A 20,219-nucleotide genomic window follows, 5' to 3' on the forward strand; every position below is an offset into this window, starting at 1 on the left:
GCCAGGAGGAGCTGCGCTTCAGTACCGACCACTTCCGAAGCAGATCGAACTCCTTCATATGCTGCCAATATCTCCTTTTCAGTTGGAGTATAGCGGGCTTCAGATCCTCTGTATCCCCGACTCCAAAACCCCAGGGGTCGACCTCGAGTTTCCCCAGGTTCTTTCTGCCAGAGGCTCCAGGTGGGACCATTCTCCCCGGCTGCGGTGTAGAGCACATTCTTTACATCTGGTCCTGTTCGGACTGGCCCGAGGGCTACTGCATGAACTATTTCCTGCTTAATTTGTTCAAAGGCTTGTCGTTGCTCAGGGCCCCATTCAAAAGCATTCTTCTTACGGGTTACTTGGTAGAGCGGGTTTACAATCAGACTGTAATTTGGAATATGCATTCTCCAAAACCCCACGACACCTAGGAAAGTTTGTGTTTCTTTTTTGCTAGTTGGTGGAGACATAGCTGTTATTTTGCTGATCACATCCATTGGGATTTGACGACGTCCATCTTGCCATTTTATTCCTAAAAACTGGATCTCTCGTGCAGGTCCTTTAACTTTATTCTGTTTTATGGCAAAACCGGCCTTCAGAAGGATTTGGACTATTTTCTTCCCTTTCTCGAAAACTTCTTCTGCAGTGTCACCCCACACAATGATGTCATCGATGTACTGCAGGTGTTCAGGAGCTTCCCCCTGCTCCAGCGCAGACTGGATCAGTCCATGGCAAATGGTAGGGCTGTGTTTCCACCCCTGGGGCAGCCGATTCCAAGTATATTGGACTCCCCTCCAAGTGAAAGCAAACTGTGGCCTGCACTGTGCTGCTAGAGGGATGGAGAAAAATGCATTAGCGATATCAATTGTGGCATACCACTTGGCTGCCTTTGATTCCAGTTCATACTGGAGTTCTAGCATGTCCGGCACTGCAGCACTCAGTGGTGGCGTGACTTCGTTCAGGCCACGATAGTCCACTGTTAGTCTCCACTCACCATTAGACTTTCGCACTGGCCATATGGGACTATTAAAAGGTGAATGAGTCTTGCTGATCACTCCTTGGCTCTCCAGTTGACGAATTAGCTTATGGATGGGACTCAGGGAGTCTCGGTTGGTGCGATATTGCCACCGGTGCACAGTTGTGGTAGCGATCGGCACTTGCTGTTCTTCAACCCTCAGCAACCCCACAACAGAAGGGTCCTCTGAGAGACCAGGCAAGGTAGACAACTGTTTAATGTCCTCTGTCTCCAAGGCAGCTATGCCAAAAGCCCAGCAGAACCCTTTTGGGTCCTTGAAATATCCTCTTCTAAGATAGTCTATGCCAAGGATGCACGGAGCATCTGGGCCAGTCACAATACGGTGCTTTTGCCACTCATTGCCGGTTAGACTCACTTCAGCCTCCAATACAGTTAACTGCTGGGATCCCCCTGTCACACCATAAATACAGATGGGCTCTGGCCCTGTATAGCTTGATGGCATTAGAGTACATTGTGCACCGGTGTCTACCAAAGCCTTATACTTCTGTGCGTCTGACGTGCCAGGCCATCGAATCCACACAGTCCAATAAACTCGATTGTCCCTTTCCTCCCCCTGTCTGGAGGCAGGGCCCCTCTAGTTCTGGTCAGAATCTTCGTTTCTGTGTCTAAAGGACTGCCTGCTGGAAGTTGGAGCAGCAAACTTTTCAGAGAATTCCTTTTTCCCAATTGTTTTCCTTTGCAATTCACGTACCCATGCCTCTAGGGTCGCAGTAGATTTTCCATCCCATTTTCTCATGTCCTCTCCATGGTCACGTAGGTAAAACCACAGGGTGGCGCGGTGTGTGTGCCCACCATATTGTCTTCCTTGCATAGATGAATGTTTACCCCTAATAGCTGAGACACTGGTTTGTACAGGTGGGGAGGAAAATAATCTCTCTTCAAGTTGGTGGATCTTTTCAGAAAGTTTCTCCAAAGTATTCTCTTTTAGCTGGTGGACACTGGTTCGTGCAGGTGGAGGGGAAGATAAATTCTCTTTAAGTTGGTGGACCTCTTCAGAGAGTTTCTCCACAGCCGAGACACAGGCCTGTAGGGAAGAGGAGAGATTTCCTTCGTACTGCCGGAGTAATTTAGCCACTTCATTCACTGGGGGATTCTCCTCCGCTTTCCAGGCTATTATTGCCAATGAGCTGGCATATGATGATGGTGCACTCCGTACAAACTTCCGCCACATATGTGGTGTACACTGGACTGCATCTGGATCTGCGGATGTTTGTGCGTCGTCTAGGTCCTTATAAATTACTTCCCGTATGGCCAATTCCCTCAGGTACTGAATTCCCTTCTCCATGGTGGTCCATTTGCCTGGTAGACATACAAGTTCTTCCTTGAAGGGATACCTTTCCTGCACAGCTGACAGGAGACGCCTCCAGAGACTGCGAGATCGTGCTCCATCTCCAATTGCTTTGTCAATGCATGCATCCCTAGCAAGGGATCCCAGCCGCCTGGCTTCCTTGCCCTCTAATTCCACATAATTGGCTCCAGTGTCCCAGCACCGGAGCAGCCAGGTGACAAGCTGCTCACCTATACAGCGACCAAAATCTTTTCGCACATCTCGTAGCTCACGCTGGTATAGAGTCCGGGTAATTACTGTTGATTTTTCGACATCCCCATTCTCATCTTCAGTCTCCTGCACCTTTGATGGCCCAGCCTCGTCTTCACTATGCCCAGACTTAGCAGAAGACTGTTTGCGTTGTAAACGACCTGAGCCTCTATACCATTTCTTCACCTTGTCTACAGGGGCAACTTGCACTGCTACAGCTCGTTTCTCTAACCCAGACACAGGGTCTGCCACAGGGGTTGGAATACCCTCTGCGGGGTCAACTTGCACTGCTACAGCTCGTTTCTCTGACCCAGACACAGGAGTGGGAGCAGCTGCAGGAGCTGGAGCGGCTGCAGGGGCTGGAGCGGCTGCAGGAGCTGGAGCTGGAGCGGCTGCAGGAGCTGGAGCGGCTGCAGGAGCTGGAACTGGAACGGCTGCAGGAGCTGGAACTGGAGTGGCTGCAGGAGCTGGAGCGGCTGCAGGAGCTGGAGCGGCTGCAGGAGCTGGAACTGGAGCGGCTGCAGGAGCTGGAACTGGAGCGGCTGCAGGAGCTGGAGCGGCTGCAGGAGCTGCAGCTGGAGTGGCTGCAGGAGCTGGAGCTGGAGCGGCTGCAGGAGCTGGAGCGGCTGCAGGAGCTGGAACTGGAATGGCTGCAGGAGCAGGAGCGGCTGCAGGAGCTGGAGCGGCTGCAGGAGCTGGAGCTAGGTTGCTAGTAGCATCAATTGCAGCTCGATAGGCACAAGCCAGACCCCAGCATGCTACAGTGATTTGTGTCACTTTGGAACTGCCAGAGTCATGACACCTTTTTTTCAAGCATTCTGCCAGCTTTTTAGGATTTTGCAGTTGTTCAGGGGTGAATGTCCAAAACACTGGAGGTGACCACTGCTCTAGAAACCTGCCCATATCCTCCCACACTCCCTGCCACTCGCAACTATCCCGCCTCAAGACAGATCTCCGGATGAGATTCCTAAGTAGTTGTTTAACCCTCAACAAAACCTGAAGCGCATTCAGGAGACATAACAACAAGAGCAGGCTGGTCTGAGTATCCCAAGGATATTCAACATCTCGGAGAACCACCGTAACTAGCTCGGGGGATAAGAGGGTGGTGGTGAAGGAGAAAGGGAGAGTGAACAGGTAGGGAAACATGTCTTCCCCTGTCCCCTTCACAGATGGGCTCCCTAACGAAAACAGGCAATAGGTGTAATTGCTAATAGTTTCCGAGATATGGTTTCCAAAGTATAGAGTCGACGTCAGTGCTGAGTACAAATACCAGGTTAAAGTCGTGACCAGATATTTCCTCATTTCATAAGCCATTGTTACACCGCACAGTACCATAACAATCTTAAACCAGGGCCCGGAAAGGATAAACAGTGCAACAGGGAGCACATACAGAAAGTAACGCACCATAAAACTCAATTTGGAATACAGGTATAGCAGACTGGAGATTAAGGCAATCAACATCGTGACTAGCAACTATTAAGCAGGTCCAATACTTATACCAATATTAGTTTAACACACTCTGGTCAGATTTGTCGATATCTCAACCCTTCGTGCCCCACGTTGGGCGCCAAAAGGACTGTTGTGGTTTAACCTGGCTGGCAGCTAAACACCACACAGCCGTTCGCTCACCCTCCCCCCTCCCTCTCTGGGATGGGGGAGAGAAACAGGAAAGTGAAGCCGGTGAGTTGAGATAAAGACAGTTTATTAAGACAGGAATATAATAATAACAATAATAATAATAATAGTGATAATGATAATAGTATTAACAATAATAATGTGTAAGAAAACAAGTGATGCACAATGGAATTGCTCACCACCCGCGGACCGATGCCCAGCCTATTCCCGAGCAGCCGGCCCCCCCACCCCGGCCAGCCACCCCTATATATTGTTTAGCATGACGTCAGATGGTATGGAATACCCCTTTGGCCAGTTTGGGTCAGCTGTCCTGGGTCTGTCCCCTCCCAGCTCCTGCTGCACCCCCAGCCTGCTCGCTGGCAGGACAGAGCGAGAAGCCGAAAAGTCCTTGGCCTGGTGTAAACACTGCTCTGCAACAATTAAAACATCAGCATGTTATCAGCGCTCTTCTCATCCTAATCCAAAACATAGCACCCTACCAGCTACTATGAGGGAAAATTAACTCTGTCCTAACTGGAACCAGGACAAAACCCCTTTGTTCTCTTATCACCTAGACCCGGGCCTCAATGTTAACCCTTCAAATCCCTTAGTGACACGAATTGCTGGACCATTCCTTACAAAAGGAAGGATAAAATATGTAGAGGAGCAATGGCACACGTGAAAGCCCAGCGCCGCGGGCAGAGGCAGCGAAGGTTGACGGCAGAACAGTGCTCGGTTTGAACACGGAGAGGGAAAGCGAGGGGAAGGTGGCCGAAGCCGGCCGCAGTCTCTGAGCTCTCCTCCTCCTGATTGTTTTCTCTCAAAGCCATTTCTGTCTGTGTGCGGGCACCCGGAGCCGGCAGAAGTCCCCGTGAAGTCCTTCGGCAGGACGGAGGGCTGCGTGGGCTCCAGTGAGAGAGGGAGTTAGGAGAATCTTATCAAGTAGAGATAGAGCGCTGACGGCATTAAACTAGGATGCTACTTAGTGTCTTTGCTAGCTATGGTGCATTGTGCCAATTAACTAAAGCAAGAAGCCTTGGGCCCCTTACCAAGGTCAGTCTCCTAATAAGAGAGTGAGCCTATCTTAAGGAACTGGGAGAAACTGGTCCTGCAGGTGCACAAGAGCCAAGGAGCAACTGAGTCTGTGCAAAGACAAGAGGTCAACTAGCGGTGACGAGGAAGAGTCATCAATCTTCATGCCCACGACCTCCCATGCTGCCCAGCGCTGAATAAACATACCTACTTTACAGTCTCACTGATTGTGGAGTCCCTTTTCCGCAAGTCACTAGCAGCGGTTTCTTCCGCAGAGGTTTTCCCAGAGCCGCTTCAAAGCTTCCCTCGCGGAGCTGGGGCGTCGCAGGGGGTCGTCAAAGCACGCACGCACACACACACACACGCACACACACACACACACAGGCGTTGTTGTCCAAACAGAAAGTATTTACAACAAATTCGACAAGCGGTTTTCCTCTGCCAGCAGCAAATGCCTGAGGGCCCCTACAGCTTCACAAATCATAGCACAAAGAGCCTAAAGTTCCTCTAAAATTTAGGGAAATGATTCAAAATAGATCTGCTAGGGGAAAACGATCACTGGCGGCAGGGTACACAATACACGCGAGTCTCAGCTCTCCTCCGCAGGGTCAGTGCCCACGCCCAAGTGCGACGCTGATGGCACCCGAACATTTGCTGTAGCAGGCAGCAGAGCCAGCAGCTCAGGGGAGCAATTTTAAAAACCAGAAGGCACTTAAACCAACCCTTAATTGACCCAGTTACTGCAGGAGAGTCCCGACTACTCGCCCTGGAGTCCTACTGTCACCAGCAAAAAGCACCAACCAAAGCTTGGGGGAACTTTGGTACAGCACAAGAGAAGGGAGTGGGGGTAGCGTAGCCGTATCGCAGAGCTGCTGCTTTTCACACCATTTTATCATCCCTGATAATTGAAAGTAAGGCCGGGTGGGCTGACCCCACCACCACCACTCCTGGCAGCATGTTTGGTCCACAACGCTAGAATAATTATTTTGCTCCCTCCCGTCCCTACAGCTTCATCATCTGAAAAGATTACAGTCAAAACAATGGCATACACAAATAAAAGTCAAGAGTTGACATAGTAACTCCGGGATTTGGGTATCAACTGTCCGAGAAATCAGAACACCCAGGCTTCAAAATGTGCCCAACATCGAGCTGTGCCAAGGGGGGGCGGAAGGAAGAAGCTTTCCGTTTAAGCCTTCAGAGCATCGCTCCATCACTACGTCAATTCACAGCCACCACAGCGTGCCGATGGACATCTTTCTGTGCCAAAAGAAACAAGTGCTTTGTCCTCTTGATATCAAAGGTAGCCACCTATAGTTACGGAACCATGCACAAGACCTTAACTCTGACCAGCAGGAAAACTTAGGACAACTGAGTGCAGATCCTGCCAATTTCTACCAGATCCAACTGTGCTTTAAGTCTCATTGCAAAGCCTCAGTTAGAAAAAGGATCACCTCGGGGTATCCAACAAGTAGAAGAGTTTTTTTTTGTTGTTGTTTTTTTTTTTTTTTTTTTTTTTTTAATATACCATAGGACTATGCAGTTCAATCATCAATCATCTTGGAAAGCTCAAGGAGGAGGTCATCCTCATCCTTCCCTGGGTCCAAGTCGAGCTCGGCTTCCAGTATGCTGTCTGAGAGTTCCCAAAGTAGCATCTCTAAATCCTCGTCTACAGATACGGGCGCGTTGCCTGTGGAACTCAGCCGGCGTGTCCTTGCTTCTTCTAGCTGGGAAGAAGCTGAAGTCGAGCTTGAGAACTCCATTGGCTCCACGGATTCTGCCTGGCTTCCAAGATGTGCTTCAGGTCTTGGCAGAGCAAGGAAGAGAACAATCAGTATATGCCATTTCTTAACGGGAAATCCCTTTTCTGCAAACCGGCTCTTAAAACCGTAGCCAACCCCTCCTGCACTTCAATCTTACCCAGGGATTGTTATTCAATTAACCCAGGGCTACATTTAGAGCCCAATATATTAGCAGGTACATTTTTCAGTTTGGGGGTTTCACTGTGAAGCCAGAGCACCCGGAGTCTAGCAAAGATGGTTCAATTTTTGTAGCAAGAGGCACTTTGCCACCTTGCTTAATTTTCCTGTAAAAATGTTAAGAAGTCTCCATCTGCAAATATCTGTTTACTAAGTTAGTCATTTTTCCCACGGCACACTCAGCAGAGTTTGCTCCCCACTACAGGAAGCTGATCTGCAGCCATCACTTCCCTCTGCTCTCCCTGCACTCTTGTCACCTGGTATGTTTGTTCGGGTGGCATTCTTGAGGACCAAAAGGCAGAGGACACTACTCATCATTTATCACCTCACGAGGAAGTAGAAGAACTTCACCTCATCCTCATTTAGGTATTCAGACAGAGCAAGAAGTCACTGGAAAGCTGTACCGACTTGCAGCATTTAAAGAAAGTAAGTCTAATTAAGCATTCCTGCTAGCTGCTAGAAAGTCATTTCACGTGACTTATTTATCTTATAAGATAAATAAGTGACTTATCCTCTGATGGATTTGGGCTTTAATTATCTCAGAACCCTCCTTTTTTCCCCACCTGTGACAGAACTTATGTTTCACTGGGGATATACACCGATTGAGAAAAAGAACAAGTTGTGGTCATCACCTGTTTTGGGGATTTTCTTCAAGTCTGGTGGCTGGGACGTGCTCCAGCGTGGCTGGAACAGCCTAGAAAGCAGCAAAACAGTGTTTAGGACTCATGGGTAAAAGATTCCTTACTAGCTTTTTCCTCCATGCTGCTTCTCCTCTGGCATTGCGGAGCCTTAGCCAAAATACAAAACCAAGGTGCTCCTGAAGAAAGTTAATATTCTCTTGGAGGTTACTAATGATCTTGTGTCTTTTAAGAACACAGCATTAATGGACAAAATCCTCCACACCAGAGAAATCACAGAATCACAGAGGACTAAGTAAATAGTGCCATTAATCTAATAAATATGGAAGGGTACTACAAGAATTCTGTAGGCAGCTACTGGATTTAAAAGGAAACAGAAGGCCTGTAGAACATTTGAGTTTTCCATCTTTTCTCCTAGAGGAGGGTATAAATTTTACAAGGGATCCATTTCTGCATTAGCCCCTGTCCTTACCATAGCTGCTTTTTTGGCTGGAGGTCCCATTGTGTCTGCATCGGAGGCAGTCCGTGGTTTCACAGCTGCTACAGCAGAGGGAAAACTGCCAGGTGCCTTACGTTTCAGTGCCTTCTTCTTGGGGGAAGCGACTTTCCCATCCCAAGGCTTCGCAAACATGTTAAAGTTGGCTAGAGTAAAAGGAAGAGAGAACTGATACAGTCTTGCTCTGCCTCATGAAAAATCCACGTTCTCTTCCTCATTTCCACGGCCCGTCTACACAGTTAACTGTATTTGGCCAGCAGAATTACACTGCCATTGCCTGGATTCTCAGCAATATCTTCCACATAGTAAACTCCGTCTACCAACAATCCATACAAAGGAACAAAGAAAGTGAATAGCTACAGTAAATCATAATCCAGGACGAGGGAAACTCAGACACAGAGCGATCCCAAGTGCAAGCAATACTCTAAGACGTTGTATGAAGTCTAGTAAGATTCACAAATGTTGACAGCTTTTGTATTTAAAGTCTTGCTCCCTCTAGGAAAGGAAAAGCAGCAGGTATAGTAAGACAAGAGAGTGTATGCAACTGTTGTACCAGCTTCCTCTCCCCTGCAGTGATGTCCCACAAAATTTATTAAGTTGTTCTACAAAATCCAAATTTGTAGAGTCATATTCTAGTCTCCCATTCCTGACCTAACGTCTGGCTGGCAGGAGAAGAAACGAAAGAAAGCTGGGTACTTGTTTTCTTTGTGTGTTTATTTCCTCGTGTCCTGTGAGACAGAGAGAAATGTTACAATGTGCAGTGCATGCAGCCTTTAAGCCCTCCTTATCTCCCTCACACAATCTCATTTTACAAAGTTGATATAATCTTAACAACGAGGCCTTTGATCCTCTGTCATTTTTGACAGAAACTGGCCTCCCACATTAAGACGCTGATGCATGCTTTACAAACACATACACGTGTCAAGTTAAGCAACACATGCCAAAGAGGAAGGTGAACTTGAACTCAACACAGGGAGGACTTCATACCATAAACAGATGGCAGAAAAAAACAGAATACCAAAATTAGACTAAAAAGCCCCTCAATGTGTTAATTTTCTAGTGGGAAATACAGAATACCATCACGTAATTAACGAAAACAGACATGGTTGCATGTTCTGGCCCTTCTTTGCCTTTGAACTTTGTAGCCTTAAACTCTTTTATCCTCCGCATTGAAGGAAAAACAAAGCAGATCCTGAGCAAACGGAACTTGCTCAATATGGGAAGCACCTCACCGGGGCAGGTATTAAAGCATCTTATTACCTGATAGCTTTGTGTTCCATAACGATTTCTGCCCGGCTGGGGCAGGTCCAGGTTGTGCTGGGGGAGCTGGCACATTTCCTCCACTCTGCTGCATCCGCAGAGCTTTCTCGCGCTTTATTTCTTCCAGGGTTTTAACACGCACTTCTCCTTCTGGCTTGGCTTTACCTGCCGGCTCCTTCGACTGCACTTTGCTGGGCCCGGAAAGAGTGAGCACACTCTGCTTCTTGGGCTCACCCTCAATTTTTGCCCCTGCGCTGGGATCTTTGGTTTTACCATGCCATTCAGCCTGGGCTTTGGCTTGACTTTCTCGAAGAGCTCTCTCACGACGGATTTCCTCCAGTGTTTTCACATGGATCTCTCCCTTTGGCTTAGCAGCCTTCCCTGTCATCATCAAGAAATGAGAAGCACCAGCATTTAAAGAGAGTCCAACAATAGTTTAAGTCTCCAAAATTTGTCACAGCACTAAGGAAAACTAAGCCTGAGCGTTCCCAATAACCCATCTTAGGACAATAGCCTAACATTCTCCTCCTCCTCTGAGCCACTTGTTGTATTTTGAAGACCAGCCCTATCCAGAGAGAGTTGCTACACAGAAATGCTAGTTTACTTGATTACTTTTTCAGACTGCATTTCAAATTCCTGCTCCCGGCAGTGGCTCTATTCTAATTGTATATGATGGTTCACAGAAGCAGCTTAAAACCTTGACAAGGCACAAGCGGAAAATAAACACACACCTAGAGGCAGATTTCTGATAGTGGCTGTCAGAAGAGCTTCAGCACTCGAGCAAGAGGAACCAGTACTTCTTCACTTCTTTCCCTTTCAAAGGAATTTGCACAACTCTAAACAATATAATTTATACACAGACTCCTATCGCACTACTGTCCACACGTGCCACTGTCAGCCTCTTTAAAGCTTCAGAAATTGCTTCTTACATAGCACTGTCCTCTAGAGCTCTTTCTTCTCGTTACTCTCCTGTTTTTCAGTTATCCCCCTATTTGCATACTGACACATTTTTTTCTTTCTCCTGTTACTGCACTTAACCTGAGCACCAAAGCTTTCCAGTACAACCAGGGACTTTCAGCATAAAAGCATGTTTTGAACAGAAGGCGGCAGCACCAGGGGGCTAACAGGGGTGAATTGCCTTCATTCTTGCTTAACCTTCCAGTTTAGGAGTAATGAAATCAAAACAAAAGCATTAATTATTACCTTCCTCTGTAGACAGTGTCACAGTTCTCACCACTGTCCGGACATTTTCCTTTTCCGGAGCAGGAAAAATCATAGAATCGACGGGAGGAAGAGAAGATCTTGAAGGACCTTCTGCTCAGAGCAAGCAAAACATAAGGAAGTTTACCAAACAGAAAAAACTATCACGAAGAACAAAAAACTGTAATTATTCATTACTGTCAAACATACAGTGACCAGAGCATGCAAATAAGAGAGGTGACTAATTTGCCTCTGGTTGCCCTTGGAATTCCCATCTAGAATACCAGCTGGCTGAGAATCAGGTTGCTCGATGCCCCCAGCTAAACATGGAAGTCTATCCCTCAGGCAGCTCCCAGCCACCATCACCTGCCATTCTGAAGCCAATCAAATTTCACTTCTTTGGCAAATAGTTGGATTCACCAAAGCATAGCCAGCTACCCGGTATTACTGGAAGAATTTTTTTTTGAAAGAAAAATCATCACACAGGATGAAGGTGAAGAGGGTAAGAAAGTAGGGAATATTAACTCACCACCGTGTCTCTTAGTTTTTTCCTTCATTTTCTGCAATTTGATTTCTTCAAGTGTTTTTATTCCAAAATTCAGACCGTCCTCTGAAAACAGAAAACAGTTAATGAGACTAAGGCTTAGAGGCACTCACTGAGGACCACAGATCCTCAGGCTTCTTAGTGCTCAGGAACTTTCAGAAGTATTTAGAATAAACCCTGTCAACACTCCTCACAAGTGAAACAACCATAGAATCAATGGCATTTTGCCCCTCCTTTCACCCTTCAGGGTAAAAACTGTAGTTTTAATTTTAATCCATTTACGTGATATTAGATCCCTCTATCGTTAGATATGGCTTTCAACAGTGGTTGCCAGGCTGCACGTGCAGCCATTTAAACTCCATGCTGTGACCCTGTTTTGTTCTCCAAAAGGAAAGAAAAGGAGTTCAACTTTCTGACCCAATGGGCACATGATGGTATCAGGGAGAAATGAGATCATGGAAATAACCGAGTCCATTCAGCACCCCTACATTCTGTTGTGTTTTTACGCCACATTGCTTTTGAGTTAATTGTCAAGTTCTCCTTCCGATTTATCCTACTACAGGTGCTGGAATACCTTGTTTAGCAGTAGTAGCACTGGCTTTCCGAGTGGAAATCATCCGTAATCCATTTTGGCCTTCCTCAGCTGGTTGCTGGACGGGAGTTTTAGTTTCTTCTCCTTCCGCAGAAAGCTGGTCTGAAGGGGAAAAATCTATTCAGTTATGCATAGGCCAGATTGTTCGTGATTATGTAGCTCATGCAATGACACTTCAGTCCATGGTTCCTATAAAAAAGCTTTTTTTTTTTTTTTTTTTTTTTAATACAGCTACACTGACCTGATGAACTCGTAAGTAGACTACCCTAGGACAAAACATCTAGGACTCTAGATTCTCTCTGCAGCTTTAACTACTACACAACATATTACTCTTCAGACAAAAAAAAAGGAATTTCCTTCCTAGTTTCACATAGAGCTTTACACAACAGACCAACTAAAGCCAAGAGGGGTTCTAAGCTTTCCTCCAACATTTCAGGTTCTGTCCACTGACTGCCAGACAAAGCCACCAGTGACCTGACCAGACTGCCTGCCCTATCGCTAGTCAGACCTCAGGTCATCTGTGATTTATACATTGATTTACAGCACAAATTCCTTCCAAGAACCAAAGACTTACACAATCATTTACAGCACAAATTCCTTCCAAGAACCAAACCATGCTCACCATCATCATCTTCATCATCATCTGCAGCATTGATTACAACTGGAGGGTGTGTAGGGCTTGGGACATTTTCCGAGTTTTCCACTTTCATCACCCGCCTTAGCTATGGAGAGGGATTGGACTGGACAGAAAGTTTGTTTTGCTGCAGTGACATCTGAGCCACTTTCAAATCATCGTCCGCGGACTCAGGCGGACTTGGCAGTGTAGCTAGAGGAAGAGGAGGATCATCAGTAATATGGCAGTTTAAAACTTTGACCACAATGCACGAAGATGGTAGCTAAGGCAGATAACCTGCACAGACAATGAATTCAGCATCTCCTTTTGCCCATCCCGCCACTGTTTACACCGTGAACAATGACTTGCCTTCAAACAACAACACATCTCCCTACCACCCAGCAGAGGACGAAACAACAGAAAGCAAACTGCAAGGCAAATATCACACAAAGCAGAGAGAAGCTGAGCATGAAAGCAGAAAACAAATACCAGCAGTACAGCAGCAGTACACTCGGTTTAGCTGACCACCTAGGACTGCAGACCTTTTCCTGCACTCACAAATGGACGGTTACCTGATGTCTCCTACACTATTGGCACCCACTAAGTAATATGCAAAATTAATTCTTCAATACTTAAAGAAAAAGGACCTAAACTCACTCTTGCTTGGTGGTAAGAAGACTCCATCGATGTAACGTCCTTTTGCGTGATGAAAAGCACAGTTGGCTTTCTGACAGCCTACTGGCTGCTTCTCCCAGTAGCAGGGAATCTCACCGCGCTTTTTCTGAAGACAGAAAGAAAGACAAGCTCGTGATAACATGCACCTAAGGTTTGCAAAGAGATGCACAGTTCCAGGTCACGACAGCGATAGGGCTGTCACAATACAGTGCTGAAACATCATTCCAAAGGTCAGTTTATCACGGAAGTATAGTATTTCCGGGCATATTCACAAAGTTTGCAGAAGCTGTAACCACTATGCACGTTTAGCCCTGTCATCATTCAGTTTGAGAAGACAGGCACTCTCAGACATCAGTTTAGGGTGGGTTAAACTAATACGCCTAGGATTATACTAGGATTATTCAGAGGGAAAAAGAACATCTTAAATTGCCTACGTTAACTCTATCCAGAACTACTTCTTGGAGACTTGGAGGGTGTGTAGGGCTTGGGACATTTTCCGAGTTTTCCACTACTTCAGGCTACTTCAGCAGGTTATTTATTTATTTATTTATTTTTAACTGTATTGAACCTCTCAAGTAAGCTAGGAGCAGACTAGGAACAACTGTGGACTTGTTAGAGTGTGCCTTTTCACCTGGACTCATGTTACTTTGAATAAATTAACAAGGATAGCTGGTGATAATTTGTGATTTAAGGAAATTCCAGATACGTGAGAGAAAGAGCAGCGTTAAAGCAGTTAAATTCCTGCATTCCTAAGTGCTCTCTCTAGCCAGTTTCTGAACGCTTCTGTTCTGTGGCTAGGATTTGGTCAGCTTGACCACAAGATCACTAGTAAAACAAGGATGCCGTCCAGTCAAACCTTCAAATGAATGTAACTTACCTAAGGTCTACCGTTTGCTATCAAAGCAGGTAGCTTTGTCCTAATATTCTGTACAGTTGACCAATTTTAGCACGGAACTGAAATGCAGTCAGTTTAATGGGAGGGCTTTGGAAGCTGCCTTCAACAGTCAGTTCAGCCCTGTAGTCAGAGAGCAGATCAAGCCATGTGCAGGGTTGTGACTTCTCTCTTTAGAAAGAAAACCACTGAGCCAGACAGTTCCATGTTGAGTATCACAACAGGGAATGACATTTCTTCCCTTTGTCTTTCAGATGCAGAGCTTACTGATGGAAGCCTTCAATACTCAGACTAAACCTACCATCAAAACCGACGACCTTTTTACCGTCCAAACCAACCATTTTTCCATCAAACCCAACAACTTGGGTTTTGAAACGAAACTGGTAAGCCACAAGTCTTTATTGAATCTATTTTGCAGTGAAAGGGTTTTCTCTGTAACCTGATCATTTAAACTGTTGTGCTTAAAAGAAGGTCACTTGCAAGAGCGGTTATAATCCATGCTATAAAATCGAATCATCCTCTGGAAAGGGAAAAAAGGAGCAATTATCTTGCATGTACTCTTGATAAAGGAGGAGCTACACAGTGGTATATAGTTTCACACTTTGTTTTTGAGAATGTCCAGGCTTAAGTAACAGCTCTTGATGATAAATGAAAAGATTAATACGCAGTGGATTTACACAGAACATTACGTTTTTAACAATGATCGATACAGAGTATTTGTCATGCATATCACCTGTGTACACCAAGAAATACTTATTTCAATATATATCTGTACAGTATTTACATTTTATATTTAAACTCTAACTCGAAACATTTTCCAAGAAAATACAGAAATGAAACTGGTAAGCCACAAGTCTTAATCTGCAGCATTTGGTCTACAACAGACCTGGCTTTTCCAGCAAGCGTATCTACATAGATATGTAACAAATCTTAAAAATAGGCATTGTTTTTATATATGAAGCATTATAAATGCTGCTTGGTTTATAAAGCTTCGGTTTTGTACCCGTTTAAAACTCTTCAAAATGTCAAGTGATTTAGAGCTTACTTTGTCAGAATATTTTATAATGTAAGTCAGTCCAGGGGAGTTTAACTATTATATACAGTTCTCTCCCTAGATTGCACTGGCAACGGGGCAGCAATTTAATGCTAGAAATAATATACTTCCTGCTACGATCTCCTCAGTTACATGTTACTCTAAATAATTATTTCTGCAGGGTATAAGAACTTCAAATACAGCAAACGAACTCTCAAGGCATTTCCTTTGTGCTTACAGGTAGACACCGTCGCCTGGCTGGATAAACAGATTTTCTTGAAGGTGTTATTTCAGCATATAAGAATTGATTAAAAAAAAAAAAAAAAGTGCTTCATGGCTTATTGGTTTTGTAATCTCACAGTTCTCCAGGAACACTTGATTTGCTGCATTTCACCATTACGCTCGTCAGTAGCACTGATTCTGGTTTATCACTATTTGCATTACAAATCTCCTTGTCCAAAGCCTAAACTGATGTATGCACTGCTTGAAAACAAAATTTGAAGTTGCAGAGCAGAAGACTCAAGTCATTAGGTTAGCAGCTGCGTAACCATACTGCTTTCCAAATATAAGATGTAGAGCTTATTGAGTTTCTATGAAGAGTTTAAATGGCTCCCATTAAGCAAAGATGTCCCCACACTGATACTTCCTCTTAAGCAAGGATTCTACCTCCTTTGGCTGAGGCTTGCTCCCTTACATTCGAACATTCATCCAAGTAGCCTGCAATTCCACATTCGTGGGGGAAAGTCTATAGAATAGAAAAGGTTCCTCCAGTCTCTTCCTCTCAGCCTTTTTTTGAAGCATGCAATAAAGCAAAACATTCACAGGCTGACCTTCCATGCAAAACAAGGCAACTTAGTAAGACAGGAACCGCAAAACTGATTGCTCTTTAAAGTTAAAATGAGATTTGAAATAGATCAAGTTAGCAAGTGGTGTTAAGTCTGTAAGTAAGTCTGTTTTTGCCAGTGCAGCACAGTTCCCTATCATGTAGCCAGAGCTGCTTCTGTAGCTCCAAGAAGCAAAACTGCTTTGACAAAATACTGTGTCATGAAAGCATTCGTTGGTGCGGTAGGCACAGCTCAGGTTCAACAAGTTTCTGAAAAAATGAGTACTAACAGAAGCAGCAGCGTCCAAAGAAACACTTTATGTCCCCACTGCAAAATGAGGGGCTTTACCTTGAGTGTTATGCACACTGTCAATAGAAAAGCACCGTAACAGAATCTGCCATGGCAGTTTGTATGTTACTGAAAGACCATCAGAGTGGGACTGCAGAAAGATCTTTCAGAAGTTCCAAAAAGCATGTGGGGGTGGGAGTATAGTTGTGTTAGATAACACAATCTTAGATAAAGATTTTGGTCTTAACGTAAAAGTAAGGGCGTCTACCGATTTCTTCAACTCCAACAACTGAAGCACAAGTCTGAAAAATCGCCTTTAAGAATGCAATGAAAATATTTAACTCTTCTGTATGTTCATAGTTTGTTGTCAAGCAAAGGAATGAATGCTGATGCCTTAACTATCAAGAGCTGTAGCTTACAGAAGGACTACACCTTCCTGGTTTTTTCCCTTTAAAAACGTTAAATGCATGTGAAATTATTTGGGGGTGTTTTCACATGCAAAGCCTAATGCGATGCGTGCAAGCCCTGTCATCTTCTTCCTTTAGTAGTGTCGCATTAAGGGGTGTAGCCGATTGACCGTTACGGGTGCGGTCGGCTTCAGGGTACTGAACTATCACGGCCACGGATCCACCACCAACGCAGCACGCCCTCGCTCTAGTCGCGTTCAAGGAGAACTGTCACGGCCAGGAACAATGCAATTAAGTGCAGTTTATTACGGCAACAGATACACAGGTCCTTTGGATTGCCAGTGATAAATTCACTGTCTGCAAAAGCAAGCTAGCATGCATGAAATGCACAGGTACACGGCCTAGGTATTAAGACGTTAAAAAGCATAAAGACGCTAGAGATTTCTAAGTTTCCGTGGAGACGCCTGGTATAACCAAGCGTTCAGATCTTACCTCGCAGCATCCCAGTGGGCGGGGGGGGGGAGGGTGAGAGGCTCAGCCTGTCGACTGATGTCAGAAGGTATCCTTCGTGACAGTATCTCCCCCAACATTCCCTTTCTCTTAAGCCAATTGATATTATTTTCTATCTTTTAGGTGGAGCTTGAGTGACTCCAGTCATGCGTATCTTGGTTGTGATTGGTAGAAATTACCTCGCTTGCGTTTAAAGGTACAGGCTCCGAGAAATTCAGAGGATGTGCTCAGTGAGGGGTGGTTGCACCTTGGAGGCGGGTAGCTTTTGGGATGGAGGGGTGCTTATAATGCCTAGTCATTTAAGGCAATTACTCCACAAGGAGAAGCAAGGAAGAGAAGGGATAAAAGGGAAAAAACAAGAAGGAGAAAACCAGCTCCAGACTGACCTATAGTAACCTTTTGCTCATTAAGGGTCATTAAGGGTTAACACATTAGAAATCACACCTGTCAAAATGCTAATCCTTGCTAATGTGGGATTCGGTGTGTGTCCCCCTCCTCCTGTACCCCCTCCACCCCGGTGTTCCTCTGTAACGCGCAAGCTCAGTAGAGATAAGTTAGGTGAGCTGTAATAACCAATCAAAAGGAGCCAAAGAGAGAGTTTTCACAAATTTCCTGTGTATGAATGACGGTGATTCGAGTCAGAGGTGTGCTTGCTTTGCGAAAGATAGCCAAGTACCTGACTCTGCAGAGTTCTGTAATTAATTATGTAATTAAAAGACCTTGGTGTGCATTCCAACTCTGGGTGAATAATTGGCGTGGTGCACTGGGCACGAACCTGCGGATAACATCTGTACTCAGTGTGATGCCTACAGACAATCCTTTACTGTTGGGACCTGCATATTTTTCTGTGCGTTCAACACAAACCCTTTGGCACAACTAGTTCCCTACGTAGCTGCCAGTTCACCACTCAGTTGCACTTCTGAAGAGGAAAAGCTATTTCCATCTAATGTAGGAGCACATACTCTAAATGCAAGCTTCACTCAGCTGGTCATTTACTGCAGGACAAGATTTGAAAACTGTTGTGGAGATTCTGTTGGGTTTTCTGCTTACAGAAAAATTAAGTGCTAGATCGCCCTCTACTCCACTTTGTAGTGCTGCGTTTAATGGAGATTCAAAGAATTTCATTTGCTCCTCTGTTTATGGACAATGAGCTGAAGGAACAGGTACAGCACGTTAGCCTGGAATGCCTTCCCTCCCAACCAAAGTAAACTGGAGCTGTAACTAACACAAGCAGAAACAAGGCTTCCACGTTTTCAGCTGAATAAAGTTCCAACAAAATCATCCTCTGGGATTTGAAGCTTACTTCAAATTACATGCCAACAACTCTTTTCCCTGAAAGGTCTTGCCCAGTTCTTACGTCATAGTAAAGTGTGTACCTATAAAATTTACAGTTAACGTCTTCACTTAGTTTGTCCAATTTTTGCATTATCGCTCAGCTGTGTGCTCATTTATAAGTTGATGCATGTATACAAGCTGCTGCTCAAGTCCTACGTCTTGTTTGCAATTCTTTGTTTCCTTGTTGCCAGCCTATTGTAAAGCGGATCCCTGCTGCTACTTGCTCTAGAAGAAAAGGAATCATCGGTTTGGTTACCAAATACCCGCTTCTGGAAACCAGAAGTGTTTTGGTCTCTCTTCCCTTCGAATGACTCCACACCTCTCATCAGATAATGGATTGCTGACCTAGAATCAGAGAACATCCCAAGGTGGAAAGGGCTCACAATAATGAGCGAGTCCAACTCCTGGCTCCACACAGGACCACCCCAAAAGCAGAGCCTATGTCTGAGAGCATTGTTCAAACACTTCTGGACCCCCGTCAGGCTCGGTGCCATGACCATTGCCCTGGGCAGCTGTCCCAGTGCCCGAGCGCCCTCTCAGGGCAGCACCTGAGGCGCACGGGTCTCGGCGGGGCGGCCCGGGAGGGGAGGAGGACGGCGGGGCGAAGCGGCCGCTCCCTCAGAGCCGTCTCCCCGCCGCCTCGCCCGCATGTCGGGGCTTTTTCGTGTCGGGGCTTTTTCGTGTCGCGCCCTCTGGCTCTCGCCGCGGGCGACATGCCGCTCCCCAGCGCGGACAGCTTGCACGTGGGGCCTGCCCGCGGCGGCGGCGGGAGGGAAACCCCAACCGCAAAGCCCTCCCGGCAGGGAGAGCTCGGGGTGAGGGCCGGTCCGGCACCGACAGTAAAGACACGCCGGAGGAAACGCTCTGCTTTTAGCCGTGAGCACCGCGGCCAGGTTGAAAAGGCGTCACGCTGGAGCTCCGAGTTGGGCGGCGTTCCGAGGCCGTTGTGGCAGTTGTGGAGACGGCCTCGGCTGAGGTGGCGGCTGCTGTCGCTGCTGTCCCCTCTGTCCCCGCTGTTGCCGCTGTTCCCGGTGCCTGGAGACCCCCGGCAGCCCCCTGTGACAGGACCTGTGGCCCCGGGGAGCAGGACCTGTGGCCCCCGTGCCCGCCGCCTCGTCGGCCATCCCGGCAGCAATCCTGCCAGCACAGAATAGCTCACTGGCTTTACGTGCGTTTCAGGGTAAAGTGACGATTAACTTCTATTTCCTGGCTTGGGTGCTGCTTTATTCTTTAACGGAGCTTCAGGTTTAAAGGTTAAACTCAGTTCTGTCAAGGTTAAACTCAGTTTCGTGAATGGCATCTTGGACAAAATCTTAAGCTGTGATTGACTCTCTGCTTAACAGAGGCCAAACGTGTACCTACTGAGAAGCAGGTCATAGGTGATAAGCCCTCACAAATTAACTTGCTATCACAAAGTGACGCCCAGAAAAAGTGTATTCAAAAGCTAGCCTCATTATAGAATCACAACAAAGCCATCATGACTGGTGCAGTAGACAGTGAGGTAGAGGGTGAGCCCTGGAAAGACAGAAGTAAAGTAGCAGCGAAATGCAGGTACCTTTGTGCACACGAAGCAGAAAAGCGCAGGCAGTAAAGTAATAGTGCTCCATTACTAGCGTGAGCAACAATTATATATAAATCGCAACCATTATCTATTAGATAATAGGTAATAATTAATAGATAATTGCAAAGCTCCAAAAATGCAATAAATAACTGATTCCCCTCAGAGAATGTCATTTGC

At 46.0% G+C, this 20,219-nt stretch overlaps 1 protein-coding gene across 3 annotated transcripts; it reads right to left on the reverse strand.

Annotated features, from left to right (window-relative positions):
• Positions 1–6,655: 6,655 nt before the first annotated feature.
• On the reverse strand, positions 6,656–10,605 carry LOC310890470 (zinc finger CCCH domain-containing protein 11A-like). 3 transcript variants are annotated; one of them, XM_083852823.1, is made up of 4 exons: positions 9,569–10,605; positions 8,285–8,454; positions 7,807–7,868; positions 6,656–7,001 (listed from the first exon to the last, which is right to left on the reverse strand). In XM_083852823.1, the coding sequence occupies exons 1-4, from the start codon at positions 9,957–9,959 to the stop codon at positions 6,740–6,742; spliced, it is 885 nt and encodes a 294-aa protein (XP_083708949.1). In that variant the 5' UTR covers positions 9,960–10,605; the 3' UTR covers positions 6,656–6,739. The 3 variants fall into 3 exon arrangements, 2 of the variants coding, with proteins under 2 accessions (XP_083708949.1, XP_083708950.1); XM_083852824.1 differs by lacking the exon at positions 6,656–7,001 and having other exon boundaries at positions 7,589–7,868; XR_014577256.1 differs by lacking the exon at positions 9,569–10,605 and having other exon boundaries at positions 7,116–9,361.
• Positions 10,606–20,219: the final 9,614 nt, after the last annotated feature.

The sequence above is a fragment of the Anser anser genome, assembly GCF_964211835.1.
Source record: "Anser anser genome assembly, contig: HAP1_SCAFFOLD_265, whole genome shotgun sequence".
NCBI classification, from domain to species: domain Eukaryota; kingdom Metazoa; phylum Chordata; class Aves; order Anseriformes; family Anatidae; genus Anser; species Anser anser.